The sequence below is a fragment of the Eptesicus fuscus genome, chromosome 2, assembly GCF_027574615.1.
Source record: "Eptesicus fuscus isolate TK198812 chromosome 2, DD_ASM_mEF_20220401, whole genome shotgun sequence".
Taxonomy (NCBI): domain Eukaryota; kingdom Metazoa; phylum Chordata; class Mammalia; order Chiroptera; family Vespertilionidae; genus Eptesicus; species Eptesicus fuscus.
In genome coordinates, this window is record NC_072474.1 from 22744753 (window position 1) to 22768722 (window position 23970).

The window sequence follows — 23970 nt, forward strand, 5'->3', positions numbered from 1 at the left end:
CTCTCCTGACCCACACTTGCCCTGTTGGTTCCTGTAACAGGTGACTATGTGGTCTAGTGGCCACCTAGGGCCCACAGCAGACTGTGTGGGCTCTAAGGTTTAATATCAAGAGAGACTCTGGACAATGGCCGTTGTTTGGACCTTGCTGAAGACACGGTTGGCTTTTTCCATGGTGGGATGGAGGGAGATAAGACATTGGGAACTCAGGAAGAGAACTCCTTTGATTTTACATCACAAATAAACCTTACCACAGCACAATCTCCCCTGTGTGGGTCTCTGTAATGCTTTTCTCACAATCCTGTGGAAGAGCCTGATTACAACCAACAACATTATGAATCTATTTGCATTAAAAATATATATGCATAAATATACAATGCTTTCATCATGGTAGAAGGATTTTGCTTGATGTTGTTTATCTTATCTACATATATAATATTTTTATGGTAAAAATAAATTTATTCTTTTGTGGTTAAAAAAAAAAAAGGATTTTTGTAGAAATAAGAAAGTTAAGCCCTAACCGGTTTGGCTCAGTGGATAGATTGTCGGCCTGTGGACTCAAGGGTCCCAGGTTCGATTCTGGTCAAGGGCATGTACTTTGGTTGCGGGCACATACCCAGTAGGGAGTGTGCAGGAGGCAGCTGATCGATGTTTCTAACTCTCTATCCCTCTCCCTTCCTCTCTGTAAAAAATCAATAAAACATTAAAAAAAAGTTAAGAAATTCTTAAGGGAATCAGTATATGGTCTTTACCCATAGTATTATTTTAGTTTATTTGTATTATCCAAAAAAAATTCAAAGACAAAATCCCTTCAGGTGTTATTAAAGACAAATAGATAACCAAGATAGACATGTAGAAAAGATAAATTGTTACCTGACCCTCCACAGCAGACTTCTCTTTCATCGTGTAACACATTACTGAGCACTACACTTCTATTCATTTACTTGCTGCTTCCATGTCTGATTAAGCTTTCTATTTCAAGATCAGATGTTCAGGAAATATATTCCTAACAGACAAATTGTATGCCTAGATGCAAGGCAACCTCTGCATCTTCTAGGCCATAAAGATCTTTTATTTAAGTAATTGATGTATCTGCATAAATCACTATATCAGAAGATCATGTTGATGTTGCAAAATATTTCATTTGTGAGCTAGTATGTTAGTATTTTCAAGTCCTTGTTGTAATGTAGCACTTAAATCTAATTTATCTTTACTTAATTAAAGAAATATGTTTTTCTCTAGATTTTGTATAACACTTCTGTGCATACAAATATATTTACTTCATTTTAATGTGGTTACAGAAAAAGCATATTTAAAAACTTATATAATGAAAATAAATGTTTATTTTTTAATGCAATTGTAACCATGATATAAGTTATTATTTTATTGCTAAGCTGATTTTTGGTAACATAACATAAAATCATATACAATATTATATTCTTAAAACCTGATCCTGAATAGCAAATATTCCATCTAAGCACATTATTTTAGGTATAGTTTACAAGTGTTATTTTCAGCAATGATTTCTCTTAACTTTCATGTTTTCAAGCCACTATAGTTAATTTTTAAAATTACTTAGAGAGCAACCAAAGGACTTGTATGCATGCATATTAGCTTAACCAATGGACACAGACACTGGGGCGGTGGGGGCTTGCCCAGGGTGGGAATGGCTTGGGGGGGGGGGGTGTCAAGCGGGCAAAAAGGAGGCATATGTAAAACTTTAGACAATAAGTAAATAAAAAATAAAATTACTTATCAAGCTAAAATACACTGAAATAAAATAAAAATTCAAGAGGTTTAATTCACTAAACCAAAACAAATTAGTATATATGCAGATATAAAAATAGGTGCTTAACTCAAGGACAACCTATAATAAAAGCAAATTTTCTTGTGCTTTAGAGGCACAATTATGCATTGTATGCAGTCCTGAGGCAACACTGCTAAAATGCCCCTTCCCACAGGTATTAAAACAGTTAAGAGAAAAGTACAATGGTTAATTTAGATTTTGGCTGTTTGCAGTTTTATTTTTATTTCAATAGATTGTTTCAAAAGGCTGATATTTAACCATTATTCAAGATTTGTAAAACTGAATCTTTTAGAAATTATGCTGGAAGAGTGATAAGGCATCTAAATTGGCCTATAAAATATTATCTTCTTACTAGAGAAGGCTCTCAGAAAGCAATAATTTTGGTATTTAATGTCTAAGAGACTGAAGCATTGAAAATTGTTACTTTTGCAGAGCAGGACACATTAAAATATTTTCAGTTTTACTGAAATTTTCTGCCACATTTATATATAGCACTTAGATACATTATTATATGCCTAGTTATAGCAAAGAGACAACTTGCATTATCTATGTGACTTCTAGTTCATGATGTCAAGCCTAGACAAATCTATACTAATAAAAGGGTAATATGCTAATTAGACCGGGAGACCTTCCAGATGTCCTTCCGGACAAAGCCATGGTGGCAGGGCTGAGGCGGAGGTGGTTAGGGGTGATCAGGCCAGGAGGGGAGGGCAGTTGGGGACGAGCAGGCCTGTGGGGGGGCATTTGGGGGCAATCAGACTGGCAGGGGGGGCAGTTGGGGACAAGCAGGCCGGCAGGCAGGTGAGCCGTTAGGAGCCAGTGGTCCCAGATTGCAAGAGGGATGTCCAACATCCCCCAAGGGGTCCAAGATTAGAGAGGGTGCAGGCCAGGCTAAGGGGCACCCCTTGCCCCCATGCACGAATTTCATGCACCGGGCCACTAGTGCATAATATAGAGAAGAATATAGGTGCATTTGCCACAGTGAGAACTATAACTCATTTATACCTGAAAGATAATGATCAATGTTATACATAAAGAGAAAAATCTAAGAAAAAATACTTCTACTTTACAAATAAGCAAAATACGAAAGAAAATTGTGCTCATCTAATCAGTGTTTTTAATGAGTGGCTCATATTCAAATGGTTTAACAACAATCATTCTATAATCAATCCCTAAATTCCAAAATATTTTAAAATATCTTTTTTTCCAATTAAAAATGAGATTGGTACATTTTGTTTTGATCCAATGGAAAGACAGGGGTCATTTTTATTAGAATTAGAGAAGAGAACACATAGGCAAAAGGTTTGAGAAAAAAATGTTGGGTATTATACAAAGAATGAGGCAATATAGAGGGTGTCTTGAAATTATGTGTCTTTTAGAATTACTCAGAGCAAAAAGTTTTCTCCAAAACTGTTTCTCAATTATAATAGTTACTTTAGAGCACACAAATTATATTTTATTTTTAAATGCAATTCCCTTAGAAGAATGTTTTTATTTCATTGTTTGTCCTGAAACATTCTGTAAATTTTTTAAAAAATATATTTTTATTGATTTCAGAGAGACAGGGAGAGGGAGAGAGAGATAGAAACATCAATGATGAGAGAAAATCATTGATGGCCTGCCTCCTGCACGCTCCACCGGGGATGGAGCCTGCAACCACAGCATGTGCCCAGAATGAGCATCGATCTGCCACCTGCTGATTCGTAGGTCGATGCTCAACCACTGAGCCATGCTAGCTGGCTACAATTTTTTAATTAATCATGAAAGATAATAATCAATGTTATACATATAAAGAAAAATCTAAGAAAAAAATACTTCTACTTTACAAATAAGCATTCTCTACTTTCTCAATTTTTTTAAGTTATATATGAAAGGATATACTTAAGCTCTCCCATTCTATAAATTAAACTTCCATTTTTTATAGCACTGGCCTAGGGTGAAGTGATGGGGCAGAAATTTGGGAACTGCTTTAATGATTGGTTCCTAAGACACATGTTCGAAATATAGTATGTTGTCACTTACTTTGTATGGTCCACTGAGGGCCTGTGGTTTTCTTCCCCATGATGAATACTGCTTCCATTACCAAGACCCCACCGGAATGTGTTTGAATCTTGAATTAAATTTTCAGGGATTGGCTGGTACCATTTACACAGGCTTCCTTTTTCAAAGCTGCAAACTTCCATTACTTGAATAGGAGGGAGCAAAGACAAGATCAGCTAATCAAAATAAATGTGTCAGTAAATGGTGATTTCTATCTGCATTTCCTCTTTCGTATTTTTGGGATTTTTTAAATTATAATCTAACTTTAACATAATTAAAATAATTAGGCAAATGAGTTGTGTAATTACTAGAAGAGTTTTAAATAAATCTTGTTTATTATATTCAAACTAGAGGCCCAGTGCATGAAATTTGTGCACGGGCGGGGGCGGGGGTTCATCTCTCAGGCCAGACTGCACCCTCAGGGGGTGTCTGACTGCTGGTTTAGGGGATTGGGCCTAAACCAGCAGTCAGACATTCCTCTCGAAATCCAGGACACTGCATGCACCAGTGACCATACTTTTCATACAGGTGAAAGGCATCTTGCTGTTGTATGGGCAGCTACATTATTTTGCCCTGATTATAAAAAGTAGTACATAACATGATCCTTCTGAGGCAGTAGTACCATTTTCCCCATCTTATGGGTGGGAAAACTGAAGCAGAGAGAAGTTAAGCAATTGGCTTTGTCACATAGTTATAAGTGTCAGAATCAGGGCTGACCACAAATGTGCAAGCCAGAGTCCATGCATGTCATCGCTGCATCATCCTGTTTATTCAGTGTTAGAGTAGCCTTGACAGGTTTTAATTTTTAAATCTAAGAGACTGTTCCCAATATATAGGGTAGGGTCTCTAGGCCTGGCTGGTGATCAGGGCCAACTGTGGGGCGACTGGCGGGCGGGGCGATCTTGGGGCCCCCGCTAGCACCCACCTTGGCTGGCTGCCTGGCGCCATCCACTGGCCGGCCCCACCCCCCGATTGCCACTACTGGTCGCCTACCTCTCAGTGGGGAGGGGACAGATGCTCAAAGCATCTGCGTTGAGCGTCTGCCCCCTGGTGGTCAGTGCACATCATAGCCACCGGCTGTTCCGCTGTTTGGTCAATTTGCATATTAGGGTTTTATTATATAGGATACCTATAGTAACTGAAATACTAGGAATAAAGAATCTGCTTTCATGAAGAAATGAGATTTTAATTAGCTCCTAAAGCAGCAACTTAAGCATTGCCAGTCTCTTCTAATATAACACATATGTTGCTTTCATGACCTCCAAGTTCTGATAAGCCTGTTCTTTTTCCACAGTAATATTAACAAAGCTAAACTTTAGCCCAGTCTCTGAATGGATTTTTTCAAATTTCAAACTAAAACTCAAAACAATAAGATTTAAAATAACTTTTACATTGGACCTCTTTGATTAAAATTTTCAATGTTCTTATAATGACTATATGCTAATATTAGACAAAATTACAAGTCCATTTTTTATTTTTTATCAATAATAATAAAACCATAATATGCTAGTTAGACCAGACAGCTGAACAACCTTCCGGATGTCATTCTGGACATCCTTCCCGATGAAGCCGCGGCAGCAGGGGCCAAGGTAGAGGTGGTTAAGGGCAATCAGGCAGATAGGCAGAGGGGTTAGGGGCGATCAGGCAGGCAGGCAAGTGGTTAGGGGTGATCAGGCAGGAAGGTGAGCAGTTAGGGGCATCAGGTAGATAGGCAGAGTGGTTAGGGGTGATCAGGCAGGCTGGCAGGCAAGTGGTTAGGAGCCAGCGGAATTGGGCCTAAACCAGCAGTCAGACATCCCCTGAGGGGTCCTGGATTGTGAGAGGGTACAGGCCAGGCTGAGGGACACCCCCTGCATGAATTTCATGCACCAGGCCTCTAGTATTTAAATATGTGTCTATTGATTTTAAGAGAGAGAGGCAGAAGGAAAGGAGAGGAATAGAGAGATAGAAACATCAATGAGAGAAAAACATTGATAGATGCCATGACTGGGAATTGAACTGGTGAACTGATGACATCTTGGTTCAACTGAGCAACAAGTCCTCTTTTTTTTTTTTTTCAATACATAGGTTGTGTATGAAAACTCTCTCTCTCTCTTTCTCTCTTTTTTTCTCTCTCTCTCTCTTTATTTGTGTGTCAATCTTGTATGTGCCCTGATCTAAAACATAAATTTAAAGACACTTACCACTTGTTAAGCATGATAGACGAATGTATGCTAATTCTTCTATTATAATTTTCTATACAAATAGCTTTTATATAAAGAAATGGCTCAAGACAGTTGAAAATTTCTAACTAGAACACTAGGCCATGCTACTTAGAGATTATGCTAGAATTTCCTTATGTGTTTTATGGCTACATTTAATTAAAAAATAATAATTTACTTACCACAAAATGATTCATCTGATTTGTCAGGGCAGTCATATCTAAAATCACATTTCTGGATTTCTTCAACACAGTGACCATTGGATCTGCAGACAAATTCATCGTCTGTACAGTTGTGTGGAGGTAATGTTACTGGAATTGAAGTTTCTGGTGGAGTTGGAAGGTCCACTGGCAAATTACCTGGATAAGAAAGAATATTCAGGTGTCATTTAGCAGATATTTCATTTTTTTACAGATGTTACACAATACACTTTTCTAACTATGCTTCACATTCAAAATAATAAAAATAAATTTGATAGTATTTGCTAATCTCCTGAAGTTCCTTATGTAAACATATAAGATGGGGTTCTTGGTCTTAGCAATGGCAAATAAGTCTGGATATATTTGATTATAAAAGCAGGAGAAGGTGCAGATGGAAATTACTGAAAAGCTATTCAGAGATCACTGAATAAATAGGAGGCCGAAGAACAGGGCTTAGAATATCAGCAGAAACCAAGGGAGTCCAGATTCTAGATTAGAAACTAGAGTCTAGGTCTGATTAAACCTTCTAGGCCACCATGTAAATGAACTTTGTTCTTCCACTGCTACAATGAATCTAATATCTCCTCATCTTTGTTTCACACATCCTCACATATTCAAGATTCAATGTTGTAAAGAGACCCACACCAGAAGTATTCATCTAGAAGTATTTAAACAATTAAAGAAATAATTTCTGAAATTACAAAATTTAGAAGAAACTTATAGAAGTTAATTTGTATAGTAAATTATTTAATAAACATTTGTTAATAATATCCCTATGTCATGTATATAGAAGGTGCAATAGATTTAAAGTCAAATATACAATCACTGCAATAAAATAATTTATAGACTAGTGGATAAGAAAAATTTTTCATTACAGTCCCATAGCATAAGTTTATGATAAAGACTATCACTCACTTAGCTCATTTGCATATATACAAAAATTTTTTATAACATTACATCATTATGTCATTAAGTGTGTTAATATTGTGAGGTACTTAGAATAGTAACTGTATACCATGAGCAACATGTAGGTCCTTTTATTTTTTATTTTTTTAATTTATATTTATTGTTGAAAGGATTACAGATGTGCTCCTTTTTTCCCCATTGAGCATCTCCACTCTGTAACCTCCCCTCCCAGGCCTTCACCACCTTATTGTCTGTGTCCATGAGCTATACATATGTGACTATAAATTCTCTGGTTAATCTCTCTCCCTCCATCCCCCCACCGCCACATTCCCTCTGAGATTCCTCACTTTCTTCCATGCTTCCATGTCTCTGGATCTATTTTGTTTATCAGTTTATTTTGTTCATTAGATTCCACATATGAGAAAGATCATGTTATACTTACTTTTCTCTGACTGGCTTATTTCACTTAGCATAATACTCTCCTTGTCCTTCCATGCTATCTCAAAAGGTAAGAGATCCTTCTTTTTTTACTGCTGCATAGTATTCCATGGTATAAATGTATCATGGGTATTTTTATCCACTCATCTGCTGATGGGTACTTGGGCTATTTCCAAATCTTAGCTATTGCATATTGTGCTGCTATGAACATAGAGGTGCATACATTCTTTCTGATTGGTGTTTTGGGTTTCTTAGGATATATTCCTAGATAGAAGTGGCATTACTGGGTCAAATTGGATTTCCATTTTTAATATTTTGAGGAAACACCATACAGTTTCCATAGTGGCTGCACCAGTTTGCATTCCCACCAGCAGTGTACTAGGGTACCCTTTTCTCCACATCCTTGTCAGCACTTTTATTTTGTTGATTTGTTGATGATAGCCATTTTGACAGGTGTGAGATGATACCTCATTGTCATTTTATATTTGCATCTCTCTGATGATAAGTGGCTTTGAGCATTTTTCATTTGGAGGATATAAACAAGTGGAAGAACATACCATGTTCATATATTGGTAGGATCAACATAATCAGAATGTCCATACTACCCAAGGCAAGCTACAGATTCAATGCAATCCCCATTAAAATACCAATGGCATATTTCATAGATCTAGAACAAACACTCCAAAGGGTTATATGGAACCAAATAGACCTCGAATAGCTGCAGCAATCATGCGAAAGAACAAAGTTGGAGTGATCACAATACTATTACTGTATATCAAGTTATACTACAAAGTCACTGTAATCAAAACAGCCTGGTACTGGCACAAGAACAGGCATATAGATCAATGGAACAGGACAGAGAACCCAGAAATTGACCTAAGCCATTATGCTCAATTAATATTTGACAAAGAAGGCAAGAGAAAACAATGTAGTAAAGACAGTGTCTTCAATAAATGGTGTTGGAGGAATTGGGCAGGTACATGAAAAAAAAAAAAAAAAGAATAAAAGAAACCAGACTTACAACACACATACAATAATAAATTCAATATGGATAAAAGACTCAAATGTAAGTTGTGAAACCATAAAAATCTTTGAAGAAACCATAGGCAACAAAATCTCAGACATCTCTTGTGGTAATATATTTGTGGATACATCTCTTAGGGCAAGGGAAACTAAAGAGAAAATAAAAAAATGAGACTACATCAAAATAAAAAGCTTCTGCACAGCAAAAGAAACCATCACCAAAATGAAAAGGAAGCCCACTGTATGGGAGAACATATTTGCCAATGGTACATCTGATAAGGGATTCATTTCCAAAATATATAAGGAACTCATACAACTTAACAAAAGGAAGACAAATAATCCAATTAAGAAATTGGCAAAGGACCTAAATAGACACTTCTCCAAAGGGGACATATTAATGGCCAAGAGACATCTGAAAAAATGCTCAAAGTTACTTTTACTTTTTTTAATCTCCACCAGAGGATATGCTTATTGATTTTAGAGGGAGGGGGGAGAGAAGAGAGAAAGAGGGAGGGAGAAAGAGAGAGAGAGAGAGAGAGAGAGAGAGAGAGAGAGAGAGAGAGAGAATTAATCGATTGCCTTCTTCATGTGCCCCAACTAGGGATTGAATCCAAGGCTAAGTATGTGCCCAGATGGGGAATCGACCTACACCCTTTAGGTATATGGACAATGCTCCCAATGCTCCAGCCAACTGAGTCACACTGGCCAGGGCCTATGTAGGTCCTTTCTAAATAAATAAACTGTTTTTAGATTTGAACTTTAGATGAACGAAATCATTCTGTATTTAATCATCTGCACTCTTTACTCAACATTGTGTATTAATCCATCCATGGTCATGTGTATTCTTATAGTTAGTTATTTTGACTGTTGTATAATATTTCACTATATGACTATATTACATTTTCAGCCTTTAATGTTTTTTCTTAGTAGATTCGATTTGAGGTTTTGTTTATTTGTTTCAACATTTCTCCTGCCGTATCTAGGAGTGGAACTGCTTGGTCAAAGAGTATGCACAACTTCAACTGGATGATGCCAAACTGTTTCTAAAGTAATTGCATCAATTTCTATCTCTCAGCAATGCAAATTATGGTTGCATTACACACTCATTCTCCATTGATATATCTAGATATACCCATGTGTTTTCCATCTTCTTTATTATTACCTTTTGCAAATCTGTCCTTGTTGAGTTCATTTAGTCCCTTTCTAATGTTCACGTTTATATAGTTCATTTTGTGGAGCCAAACAGTCTGGAGCAGTAAAGCCATTGCTTAATTTTGAATGTTATTCTCTGAAAGCCTTTTCTCACTCTCATTCCCGAGTTTTGTTGTGCTCTAGATTAAGTTATAATTCCTCAGAACTTTGAATATAACATTCAAATGTCTTCTGATTTAGCTCTTGCTGTTGTGAAATCAGCTTTCAGTCTATTTGTTTTTTTATAGTTATATTTTAATCTCTGACTGTTTTTAATACAATTTCTTTTCATTTTTGTTTTTCTAATTCATTTCCATGTGTCTAGACCTGGAATTATTATTATTATTATTATTATTATTATATTTTCATGAGGTTCACTAGGCTTCTTTTTAAGTTTATTTTTATTTAAGTATAGTTGGTACACAAACTTATATTGGTTATAGTAGTTTCAGGTATACCATGTAGTGATTCTACATTTTCATAACTTATAATGTAATCATCCCTCTAAGATTCTTAAATCCATCTGTTACATTAATTTTTTAGCGATTATACTTTGACTATTGCTAATATCATCCCATCAATATTCTTTTTCAGTCTCTGGAATTACATCACTTTTTATGATCTATTCTTCAAATAAATCTACCTTTCCCATTTCCCTTCTCTATATCTATATGGTGCACCCTGAAATGTTCTCATAGCTATTTTCCATTTGACTAATTACAATATTGATTTTTGTCTTTCAGCTATTTAATTCATCCACTGAGATTTTTATTTCATTGATTTTATTTCTCATATCAAGAAAGTCAATGGGATATATTTTCAAATTTTTCTGTTTTTTTTTTTTAACAATGTCATTTCATTTTCTTAAGGCTTGAAATCTTTTAATATTTTAAATTATTTGTTTATTACTTTTCTATTTCTGCATAAGAAACTTCTACAAACCTTAGAAGTTTAAGGTCATAAACACTTAACTCACATAATTTCTGTAAGTATAAAACCAGAGAAGGTTTAGCTTGGTGGGTCTGGCTGAGAGTCTCACAAGGTGTTGTTACAATGTCAACCAAGGCTGCAGTCTTCTAAAGGCTTGACTGGCCCTGGAAGATCTGTTTCCTTTGGGGCTTGCTCACATGGCCCGCCAGTTAGTGCTGCTGTTGGCAGGAAATCTTGGTTCCTGGAATTTTTCCACAGTCCTTCTTGAGTATCCCTTGGACTTGGCATCTGGCTTCCCTCAGAGTGAATGATCCAAGAGAAAACACTGGAAGCGTAGCTTTGGAAATCACACAGCGTCATTGCCGCAGGGGGCATTGGTTATGCAGGTCAGTCCTACTCAATCTGAGAGAGGATGGTATAAAGGGCATGAATACCAAGATTAGGGATCACTGGGGGCTATTTTGGAAGATAGCTACCATAATATACCATGCTTGGTTTTTCTGTGAGGATCCTTCATCACCTAGTTTGTAGAAGAATCCTTCCAGATAAACTTGGAGTTGCTTCTTTGAAACCCCATGGGCACCTCATCCCACAGGTGTTATATCCCTTATGGTCCTCCTTTCCCTTTCCCTCCCTCTCATCCACCCCATATTCTGCTACTCCCTAACTCTGGCAGGCACATTATGCCGTCTGTTCAATTTTTAAACACTCCCTTTGTTTCTCTCACCTGGGGATTTCTCTTTTCTAAGTTCAGCTTAACATTTTAATAAATGGATGTTATCTGTTATCTTTGACATTTCTTTGTATATGTAATACTATAATTTTCAGATCATCTGATCTTCCATCAGTTTTCAGATCTTCTGATCTTCCATCTTATTAAAACCAGTGGCTTAACTGCATCTTTGGGCTAATTACAATTTAAGGTAGCAAACCATTCCCCTTGGGATGAAATCATGGACATGAGTGATGTCTTAGTAAAAGGAGGTTGATGAGATGATACTCGGGAAAAGTAGATACAAGTTGTATGAGTTCTCTGTAAATTTTGGAGATTAAACCCTTATCAGAAATATCATTGGCAAATATGTTCTCCCATGCAGTGGGCTTTCTTGTTGTTTTGTTCATGGTTTCTTTTGCTGTGCAGAGGTTTTTATTTTGATGTAGTCCCATTTGTTTATTTTCTCCTTAGTCTCCATTGCCCTAGGAGCTGTGTCTGTAAAAATACTGCTATGCCATATGTCTGCTAAAATGGGCAAAGGACCTAAATAGACACTTTTTGAAAGAGGACATACAGAAGGCCCAGAGACATATGTTCAAAGTCACTAATCATCCAAGAGATGCAAATCAAAACAACGAGATACCATCTCACACCTGTCACTATGGCTACCATCAACAAATCAACAAATGACAAGTGCTGGCGAGGATGCGGAGAAAAAGGAACCCTCGTGCACTGCTGGTAGGAATGCAGACTGGTGCGGCCACTGTGGAAGACAGTATGGAGTTTCCTCAAAAAGTTAAAAATGGAACTCCCATTTGACCCAGTAATCCCACTTCTAGGAATATATCCCAAGAAACCAGAAACACCAATCAGAAAGGATATATGCACCCCTATGTTCATAGCAGCACAATTTACAATAGCTAAGATTTGGAAATAGCCTAAATTCCCATCAGCAGATGAGTGGATTAGAAAACTGTGGTACATCTACACAATGGAATACTATGCTACTATAAAAAAGAAGGAATTCCTACCATTTGCATCAGCATGGATGGACCTGGAGAGCATTATGCTAAGCAAAATAAGCCGGTCAGAGAAAGATAAATATCACATGATCTCACTCCTTTGTGGGATATAATGATCAACATAATTTGATGAACAAGAATAGATCCAGAGACAAATGGTAAAGGGGGTTAGAGAGCAACCAAAGGACTTGTATGCATGCATATTAGCTTAACCAATGGACACAGACACTGGGGCGGTGGGGGCTTGCCTGGGGTGGGAATGGCTGGGGTGGAGGGGTGTCAATCGGGGAAAAAGGAGACATATGTAAAACTTTAGACAATAAAAAAAGAAAGAACAGTATATACAACTCATTTCCATCTCAGAAATTATCCAGAATGATAGGTAAATAGACCACTATTCTAAACAAGAAATTGTAAGATTCTGAAATTATTTTTCCTTTTCTCATTACTGTTTTTTATTTTTTTTAATCTTTATTGTTGAAAATATTTCATAGGTCCTCCTTTTACCCCCATTAACCTCCTTCAGACTGCTCCCATCTCTCCCACTCCCAGGCCCTCACCACCCCATACTCTTTGTTATTCCACCAGAATGAGCAAATCTTAACCTTTTGCACTTGGATGTCAAGTGTGACTCAACACGGTTAGCATTAGAATAAAGGAATCGAGAAAAAAGCAAGCGAGTGCAAAGGGTTAAAAACCAAATAAGCCCAATATGTTTGTATTTGAGAGCACCAAAAAAGAGCAAATTGAGGAAAGTGTTTCTTACTCTAGAGCCAAACTTTGGAAATGGTGGTTTTTGTAAGTGGGAAGATGGAGTTGTAGCTGTTTCCTTAGGATTTTCCATGGAGAAGTAACACAGAGTCCAGAAACATGGTTTAGCCAGGACATCATTTGAAGATAAGGCAAGGCAAGCACTGCAAGGTTCCTGATGCTGCATAATACCACACTCTGGATAGCTTAAATACCAAAGACCTCTTTCTCACAGTTCTAGAGGCTGGAAGTCCAAGATTAGGTTGCCAGCTTGGTTGGGTTCTTAGCGAGGGCTCTATTCCTAGTATGTCCTCACATGGCCTTCTTTGGTGCAAGCAGACAGAGATATATCTTGTCCTTTCACTTCTTATTAGGACACTAATCTCATCATGAGAGAGGCACCATTTATGACCTAACAGAACCCTAATTACTTCCCAGAGACCCCCCCACATCCCAATGGCATCACATTGGAGGTTAGGGCTTCAATATGTGAGTATTGCGTTACACAAACATTCAGTACATAGCAGAGATTGTTGTTATTATTATTACTAGAGGCCCAAGGCATGAAATTCGTGCATGGGGAGCAAGAGGAGGGGGGTCCCTCAGCCTGGCCTGCACTCTCTCGCAATCCAGGACCACTGGCTCCTAACTGCTTGCCTGCTTGATTGCCCCTAACCACTCTGCATGCCTGCCTCATCGCCTCTAACTACTCGCCTGCCTGCCTGATCACCCCTAACCACTCTGCCTGCCTTCCTGATCACCCCTAACCACTCTGCCTGCCTGCCTTATTTCCCCTAACTACTTTGCCTGACTGCCTGATCACTCCTAACCACCTCTGCCTCAGCCCCTGCTGTGGAGGCTTCATCAGGAAGGATGTCCAGAAGGACATCTGGAAAGTCGTTCGGCTGTCCGGTCTAATTAGCCTATTATGCTTTTATTAATAATTATTATAGACTAGTGGCCTGGTGCACGAAATTTGTGCACTGGGGGGGGGAGGTCCCTCAGCCCAGCCTGTCCCCTCTCACAGACTGGGAGCCCTCAGGGGATGTCCTCAGGGGAGGTCAGTCTGGTCTCCCTCTGCAGGAAATGACCGGGCTGATCAGGGGAAGGCACCAGCCCCATCACCCCACTGCTGCTGCCACTGCCAGCCGCTGCAGCCGCCAAAGGTTTTTTCATCAACACGGACTCCAGTCCCTTCACCACGAAAAAATAACAACTTTTTTTAGGCATTTTCAAGATGTGTCTTTCATAGGATATGACATTTCTTTCTTTTTTTATCCTCACCTGAGGATATGTTTCCATTGATTTTTAGAGAGCTTGGAAGAGAGAGGGAAAGACAGAGAGAAACATCAATGTGAGAGGGACACTTCACTTTTGGTTGCCTCCTGCATGAGCCCTGACCTGGGCCCTGGCCAGGGAGGAGCTTGCTACCTAGGTACATGCCCTTGATCAGAATTGAACCCGGATCCTGTGGTCGGCAAGCTGAGGCTCTATCCACTGAGCCAAACTGGCTAGGGCAGGATATGACATTTCTTAGCCCCTCCAGCAGTGGACTTTAGTTTTTTCCTCCAGGAGTGTGGTGGAAAAACCCTAGATCACCTTCTTGGATTCTTATTTACCAAGTTACCAAGAACACTGTGAGTGGTGGTGTACAAGGAGCTTAGCCAATGAGTGGTCAGAAAAGGTGTTTCCTCTGCAGCTCACGTGCAGAGGCCCCCCTGCATTGTGTCCACTGGGGTGGGGGTGTGCTCTGAGCCACACGGCGGCCGCCCGGAGCACACCCCCAGCCCTGCATTGTGTCCACTGGGGTGGGGTGTGCTCTGAGCCCTGCATTGTGTCCGCTGGGCTGGGGGCATGCTGCCTGCCCAGATGCCCTCCCTCCCTCCGCAGCTGGGGTGCAGGACGCTATGGGTGCCGCCATCTTTGTGACACAGTGATGGTTAATTTGCATGTTACCCTTTTATTAGATTATATTATCATTAGTTATTTGCCTAGAATTGCAAAGAAAGACTAAAGTTGGTAGCAATGATAGAGTTAACTCTCCAAACAAAAAACACTAAAAGCTTTGTAGATGAAACAAAATTGCAAAGGCAAAATGCAAATGACTAGGTCTGCACTCACTAAGAAGCAGAGATTAGTCTGGTTGATATGATCTTCCTCTACATCCCTAAGCTACAGGCAAACCTAACCACCTGCACACCTGTCATTTGAGGTCAATGACTCAGGCTCCAGATGGAGTCAATGTTCTAACTCCTTGCTCTGTGACTTTCTTGTAACAAATATGATATACTTCATGCTACACTAATAAAATCTCTCTGATAGAACAGATATTCCAACTTGTTTTATTTTAGACTTCCTCATTAGAGTCATTCCCACAAAGGTAATTAAGCAATAAAATTTATAATTGAACATCCCTAGTTCTTGATAAATTATTACCAGCTTTAGACATGTCATAATTATGTGAATGACATGAATGACTTGATTGATATGTATAATTGTTCTTTATCTATCTCTAGGTAACAGTGCACATGTTTCCTGTGTCTTCTGATGTAAAGAAATATGTGTACTTTAAAAAACTAAAGTCTACTTGAAATTTAAGCATAATAAATCTGCAGAAAATTTTAAAAAATTGAAATATGTATAGCTCCAGGGTAAAGCATACATTTTTCCTATTGCACTTAATATAATAACTTAGAGTTATCCACAAGCTGAAACAACTACATTTAGCATGCTTGTACTAAAGTGTCTGTGTTAAGTCTACTTTTGGGGAGAGTATGTTTTATGAAAACACAGCTATTCTCTGACTACGATTTGTAACAATTTTAATTCAGCCATTTGTAGTGCCTTTGTTTCTGTTTCCAATACAGAAAATATTGGAAATATTGAAAATATTGGCTGAAATATTTTTGCTTTAATACATGCATTCAATACCATTTCCCATTTTTACAGACATTTTACTATAAAAGAGACTATAAGTAAGCTCAAGTATCAGTTGAATAATTTTCAAGCTAAAATCTAAATATTTTATCATTGTTCTTCATTTTTGGAATTTAGCAATTTCCTCAAAAGATGATAAATTTAAAAGTTTCAAATTAGGTTATGTTAGTTATTTGTCCATTTTTATTTCCTAGAAACAATAACAATACTAAGTTTGATAGGCCTTTGGCTTTGGGATATTTTTTCCTTTGGTACATATAACTCACTTTATGAGACTACACCAAAGATGTTAAAACCAGAATATTTAAGATTGCAATTACTGAATCTCAAATATTTTCACTTTTTCCTTGAAGTCTTTTATTAAACTGTAAATATTTCTGATTATTTGTACTTTTTCAAAGTCAATATTTCCTTTAGAAAATATAGAACAAAAGAGAACCTCAAAATAAAGTACTTTCAAGTATTTTATTACTCTGAGAAAAATATAATAGACACACCAAAGAACTTAGTATTCTAACGTGAAAAGCTGCAGGTAATATCTTAAAAGTGAAGACAAAAGTACTCAGACTTTTCCTTTGCCGTGTTATTCACACTGAAGCAAACTGCTCTTTGTAGAAAGAAGGGAAACCTGAACAAGCATCCTATATAATAAAAGGGTAATAATACAAATAGACTGAAAGGCAGAACAAATGGAACACCTGTGACCCCTTGTCCCACCCAGCCCCGCCCCCCAGTAGGCACCCCCACCCCAATAAGGGGTGGGGCTGGCCAGCAAACTGCCTGCAGCCCCTCACCCTGGCATCCCTGCCCCCGATCGGCCCCCCACCCCAGCTGGCCCACCCCAGATGGCCCCCATTGGGGCAGGCCAGCTGGAACCCACCAGTGCAAGAATTTGTGCACCGGGCCTCTAGTCTATACTAATAAAAGAGTAATATGCTGATTAGACTGAGAGACCTTCCGGACGTCCTTCCAGACAAAGCCATGGTGGTGGGGCCAAGGCAGAAGCTGTTAGGGGGCAATCAGGCCAGGAGGGGAGAGCAATTGGGGGTGATTAGGCTGGCGGGGGGGAGTTGGGGGTGAGCAGGCCAGCAGGGGGGGGGGCAGCTGGGGTGAGAAGGCTGGCAGGGGGGGGCAGTTGGGGGCGAGAAGGCCAGCAGGGGGGGAACTTGGGGGCAAGCAGGCCAGCAAGCAGAGTGGTTAGGGGCAATCAGGCAGGCAGGTGAGCAGTTAGGAGCCAGCGGTCCCAGATTGCAAGAGGGATGTCCAACTGCCAGTCGGACATCCCCCGAGGGTTCCCAGATTGAAGAGGGTGCAGGCCAGGCTGAGGGACACCCACTCCCCATCCCCATGCACGAATTTCATGCACTGGGCCACTAGTTTAGAAATAAAATTGGTGAGAAATTAAGACTAATGTAGAGGGATGCCAAAATTTCAATCAACTCAGTTCAATAACAAAAAGCCATTCAGCAGATAGGGGAGGACATACAAAATATTGTTGTTAAGCCTCTTATAAGTATTTTCTATACTTTCTCAATTTTAAGGCATCATCAATTGGAAGATATGCCACTGACTTATTAGCAACTTTCCTGATAAAAATAAAACACTAGATATCTTGAATAGTGAAATTCTTTCTATTAATTAATACTTCTAGTAACTAAATTCAAATATACATATTGAATTCTGAAATTTTAAATTAAAAATGGATAGGTAATTGCTTAATTGCTTTTTCTATCTATAAGCAGTATGTTGTGATACCATATAGTCATGGCTTTATTTTTCCAAATAACCCAGCTACCTCACCAATAATCCTTGATGTCTGGAAGTAAACTGTTGTATGTATTCTGCTGAAGGGAATATACTTTTTGCTTTTCTTGTATCAGAAAAAAAAAATAATGTGAAACAGATACTTCCTTTGGGTTACTGATTTTTAAATCTGAATGTCTGGCAACTATTCTTGCTTAATAATGTACTCTGAAGGTCAGATTCAAGGTGAGGGAAAAGCTATTGAATTTTGCCATTATTGCCCATCATTATCCACTCTGGGAATGGCCAACATCATCATACCCTGATGCAAAGAATAACAGGATTACATTATATGGTTAAGTTTGCCTACTTTCCCTAGAAATGTAATTAATCTTGCCTCAATATATTTTCTCTAGTATCCTCCCAGACCAGTTTTTGAAAAAGAATCTATACATCAAAGTACTGAAACAAAGGAAGTATGAACCATAGTTGGGAATGGATTTGAAAATTAAGTTAGAAACAACCAGAAGTTAGAAAATAAGAAAGATTTGACATTGAAGAGCAAATGATGCTCAAGGATGAAGTGAAAAGAAACTAAATTTATGACATAAACACTATTGGGGAAAATTAATAAAAGTTAGCAGTGAAAAAGCTATTAGAGTCAACAATTTTGAATCAGGGTCATGGCAGAGGTAATGGAAAAAACAGAACAGATGTGAGAAATATTTGGGAGTTGGAATCAGCTAGGTTTGCAAGTGAGCCAGTTTAAGAAAAAAGTCAAAGGCCCTAACCAGTTTGGCTCAGTGGATGGAGTGTCGGCCTGCTGGACTGAAGGGTCCCAGGTTCAATTCCGGTCAAGGGCATGTACTTTGGTTGCGGGCACATCCCCAGTAGAAGGTGTGCAGGAGGCAGCTGATCAATGTTTATCTCTCATCGATGTTTCTAACTCTCTATCCCTCTCCCTTCTTCTCTGTAAAAAAATCAATAAAATATATATATTTTAAAAATCAATAAAATATATTTTAAAAAAATAAAAAAGAAGAAGAAAGTCAAAGGATACAGTGGAATTCCAGTCCCTGGTTGCTAGAGAATACTGATATTGTTAAAAGAAAGAAGGATGGCATGGAAAGAAAGAGGTTGATTTTGAGGAAATAAGTAAAAATAAAATAATCTTTTTAATTGCTTTTAGTATAAAATAAAAGTTATAGGTAATGTACAAATCCATTCTTTAAAGAGTAGGTCAATATTTTGTGTTTGTGTATATGTTTTTCAATTTTTATTTGTTTTATTAACTAAGGAGAAAAATGCTGTAGATAATCAGTTTATACTTAAAGCAAATCAATGTCTATAAATACTAGTAAACCTATATGTACTGATCCCACCTCAGCAAACATGATATCACAAATAAAATAGTTCATCAAGAATAATATTTTTATTAAGAGCCTAATTTTTATGGCAAGATTACATCAAATTCCTTTATAAAAGCTATGGTTATAACAGACTTTGTGGTTTCAACCCAAAGTTTCTTTTGTTATAGAGCCAACATTAAAACCGCATGGTTCAGACAGTTTTTAGAATTCCATATTTTTCTTCTGAAAATTGAAGCAGAATATCAGGACTAATAGTCTGTAACTGATATGTCACATCTCTGCCTGTGTTTCTGGCAGCTCTTCTCGCTCCACCTTGGAACCATCAGCCACAGAACGCATTTAACGGGAACGGGAACTACAACAGTGTCAATGGTGACTGGTGTTTGTTCTCATTCTTTGCTGTTCTCTGCTGCCTGGGTCACAGGGTTCCTCCCTAATCTCAGAGTGGGAGGAGATTTGGGAAATCTCTGGCCATGGACATCAAGCAAGCTAAGGTGAAAATCTCATTCCTGCCCTTAATTGTAAATTCTCCTCCAGGTCACTTGTGTTCCTTAAGTTTAATTTTGCACATCTGTAAAAGTGAAATTGTGTTTTTTTCTTTTTTAGGTTAGTAGTTTTAATGACCATTATAATAACAGTGGCTAACATTATGGTCGAAAGAAGCAGACATCATATTCTGCCACTTTATCATAGCAGGTAATCTCAGTCTGCTCCATAAAATTGAGATAACAAATGCATCAGCCCTAATTCAACATTCAAAATCCATTCACCAACAATGGGCCAGACACTATTCTAGACTCTTAAAGATTATGGAATTATGTGAGATGATGCATAGGTCGGTTGCATTATTGTGCCCATTTTATATTCTCCATTCTTGCCAAGCTCCTGTCAGTGGAGACTACTTCCCTGTCACATTTTTAGGCTCCACCGTATGACTTGCTCTGACCAATGGACACAAGCAGACATGATGCATACCATGTCCCAGTAGAAGCTGTAAGTATGCTCTCTTTTCCCACGCTCTTCCTTGACAACAGAATGGGTCACATAGGGACTTGGTCCTTGAGCCTTGGACCCAGATACATAGGACACACAGAACAGAGCTACAGAGCTTAGAGTTACACAGAATGTTGCAGAGCTACAAACAATAAATACACAGTTTTAATGCTGTTCTATACTAACACTTAAAAACAAGAAATAAATGCTTGAGACTGTAAGTCGCTGAGATTTGGCTGTCAAGGAAAACTGACTGACATGACAATATTTTGCATGTAGAAGTACTTAATATTTTAGCAATAATATTAATAAACTAAAATATATAATAATAGTATAAAATGATATAGACATCTTTCTATCCACCCATCTAACCAACAAATATTTATTGAGAACTACATGTATATATGCCAGATACTATTTAGGCTGCTGGAGATAAAGCAGTGAACAGGTCAAATTTATGCTCTCATGCAGCTCACAGTATTGTGGGGGGAAGTATAAATTTAACTATAAGAGGAAGAGGTGTTATAAAAAAAATAACAGGGGAAGGAGTTAGAAAATATCAGATATGGAAGAGATCTGTGTGTGTGCCTGTGTGTCTGTGATTGTGTGGTGTTCAGAGACAGCTTTACTAAGGGAGACATCTTTGAGCAGAGATTAAAAAGAAGAAGGGAGTCCAGTGGATATCTGGGGCAAGAGGGAAAAGCAGGTGTAAAAGGGTTGGGGTAGTCAAGGATTAGTTAAGAGGCCTTCTAGCTGAGAGAAATCAATTAGAGGCATTCTAGTGAAAGGTGATATTAGAGAGAAATAAGGGAGCCAGTCATTTATTCCTTGGAAGCTTGGAAGAAGCTCGGCTTTTTTTTTTTTTTTTTCCTTCTCTAAATGAGATAGGATGGTCCTGGGAAAACATGACATTATCTAAGTTTTAAAAAGTCATTCTGGATGCTATTTTGAGGAAAGTTTATATGGCTTAAGGGTAAAAGCAGGCATATCACTTAAAAAGCAATTGTAATAATCCAGTCAGAGACAATGGTAGCTTGAATCAAGGGGAGAACAGTGAGAGACATGAGAAGTAGTGAACTCTGGATATATCTGAAGCTAGTGGCTGACCAGATTTGTTAATGAGGAATAAGTAACTAGAAATAAACGCATTTATTGAGATAGGGAGGCATGTAGGGAGGTCAAAATTGAGGGGCAAGTGGTAATCAAGAATTTAGTTTTAGACATCTAGAGTTAGGGTAAACTTGTTCAATTCTGATTTTCTTCTTGCTGGCCTTCCAGAGAGGGATTTGACTTTCTGCCAAGACCGTGGGAACCACTGCACGGAGTGGTTATGGTAATTAACCCTGCCAGAATGATGAGGTGAAGGATCAAAGCTGTGTCCCCTTGTTACAAGGAAAATAATTAGAGCCCAGCCCTCTGATTATGTCTGGGGAGGGGCTGGTGCTCTCCTGCCCAATAATGCTATGGTGACAGAGCAGGCTGCCGCTGAGCTTCAGCACATGGCAATGCTTTCTACATGGATTTTTACTATTGCTTTTTAAATACCCAGCCTCTGATAAAAAAAAAAAAAAAGACTATGCTTTCCCCTGTCACAGATTTTAAGAGCCTCCAGCCTCACTGTCAGAATCATCCTCCAACAGCTTGATATCCATTCCGACTGGATCAGTAAGCACAGACTAGAATGAGTTTCCACTGGGGTGTTTTTGTTTTAGGTGTTATCTCTGAGATTCCTGTAAGAAATCTAAATTGAAATGTTGAGTAGGTGGTTAGTATATAAGTCTACAGTTCAAGGAAAAATGTTGAGAATAGAGATATACAGGGTGGGGCAAAAATAGGTTTACAGTTGAGTATATGAAACATAGTTTATTCTTGTATTATTATTTATTACTTATTGTACTATTTTCCAGACAAACAACTACTGGTATATGGGAAACATGTATGAGTTCATTAACAGAAAATCTGTAACATGGAGATAAAATTATTGAAATCAATCCTTAGGAAAATATAAGGTGTAGCCTGAGAATAAAACATCTCTGAAGATAACTGAGAGGTTAATCAAGTCTCCAAAACATTGTAATTACAAGGCAAACAATTTGGTTATTAAAACCCCTCAAATATAATGAAGTTACAGTTTAACTTCAGATGTGATTTTCTAGTATTTTTCATGTGATGAGACACAAACACAACTGATCCAACCCTTTTTTTACCATTTTCATAAAGATTTTAAGGGTAATTACTAGCAAAGATTTACAATAATCTCTTCCAGGGTTAATATATTTGAGAGTATACAATTGAGGGTATTTTGGAATATTTGTTGAAATGAAATGCTGATTTCCTTGGTGGGTTTTTCAATAAACAGGTTTGAAAATAGTCATATATTGAAATGTTCTTTCTTACCAGGATAGAGGATACAGTCCATGAAAGACAAATCATCAACTGCAATGTCTCCGGTGAAGCCATCTCCCACTGAAGCCTCCACCAAAATCTAAGAAAAACAGAAGAAATTTATTGTCATTCTAAAGGGAACTAATTTATGAAATCCCATAGCTGAAAAAGAATTCAGAATTTACCTAAAGAAAACTCTCTTCTGACCCATTAAAAAAATATTTTACAGTAGTCTGCTTAAGTAGGCATCTGGCCTCTCTCTGAATAATCCTACTCATGAGAAGCTCCTCACTGCCCTGAGCCTGTGGAAGCCAAGAAGCCCATATCAGGTTGATGTCTACTTCCCTATAACTTTCTACCACTATTTCTAGACTTTTCCTTTGATCCTTTAAGTATTTGAAGGCAAATTATTGTCCCCTTTTCCCACCTTTGCCCTAACAGTTCAGATGTTTCCAAGGTTAGACTTCTGCATCCTTTGAGAAATCCAATTTGCTGCCAGAGGTACTTGCTAGAATGTACACATTGAAGAGCTTTAAAATTTTTGTCACAACGACCTTATTCTGTAACACTTTATGAAACTGGCTAATCGTTATTAGATCTCCGTCTGAACCACATTAATCACAGTGAACTCAGATGACATCTGTGCTTTCACAGGAGCTGCAATTCCACCAAAACTCTAGTAAAATATGAAATACTGACAAACCACTGCAGTGTATGGCAGATTGTGATTAGGGCTGAGACTTACTATAATAGAATTAATCATGATGAATTATTTTAATACTTATGCAAATATGTTGAATACTTACTAGGAATCCTGCTATAATTTAATAATGAACTTCAAGCAAACTCAAACTTTAAAAACATGTTCTCTTTTTCCACTATTAGATGAAAATATGTTTCTATTTCATTTTCCCCCACAAATGATATATGTGGGAGTAGAAATTTTATTTCATTTTTTAAATTATATGCTCCATCAAAAGTTATCTCATATATTGTTTATTGATGTTTTAGTTAAAGTTTTAAAAGGTCAAATTAATGACCTCAAACCTCTTGACATCTTCTTCCAACTTCCCAGTCTTTCTTGAGAACTACCAGATTTCCTCCCTGATTTATTGCTCAGGGACTTAATGTGGGAAAGGTTGATGCATCTATACATGGGTAAATATAGACCACCTAATACTGCTAGAGGAAGATTTAACAGTGGTATGTAGGAAGTGTCCCACTGCTTTACAAAGGATCACACCAAATACAAAATGCACTCTTCTTTTTACCACCAGCAGGAGTCAAAGAAAAATTATAGGCAGAGAAAAATGCTTTGTACA

At 37.9% G+C, this 23970-nt stretch overlaps 1 protein-coding gene across 1 annotated transcript in view; it reads right to left on the bottom strand.

The window, feature by feature from the left end:
* Positions 1-23970, bottom strand: part of MALRD1 (MAM and LDL receptor class A domain containing 1) — a 640413-nt gene that overhangs the window by 416985 nt on the left and 199458 nt on the right. Inside the window, exons 20-22 of the mRNA XM_054724807.1 lie at positions 22661-22748; positions 6228-6404; positions 3827-3989 (exon numbers count right to left, since the gene is read on the bottom strand). Of these exons, the coding sequence (XP_054580782.1) occupies positions 3827-3989; positions 6228-6404; positions 22661-22748 (428 nt within the window). The remainder of the gene's footprint in view (positions 1-3826; positions 3990-6227; positions 6405-22660; positions 22749-23970) is intronic.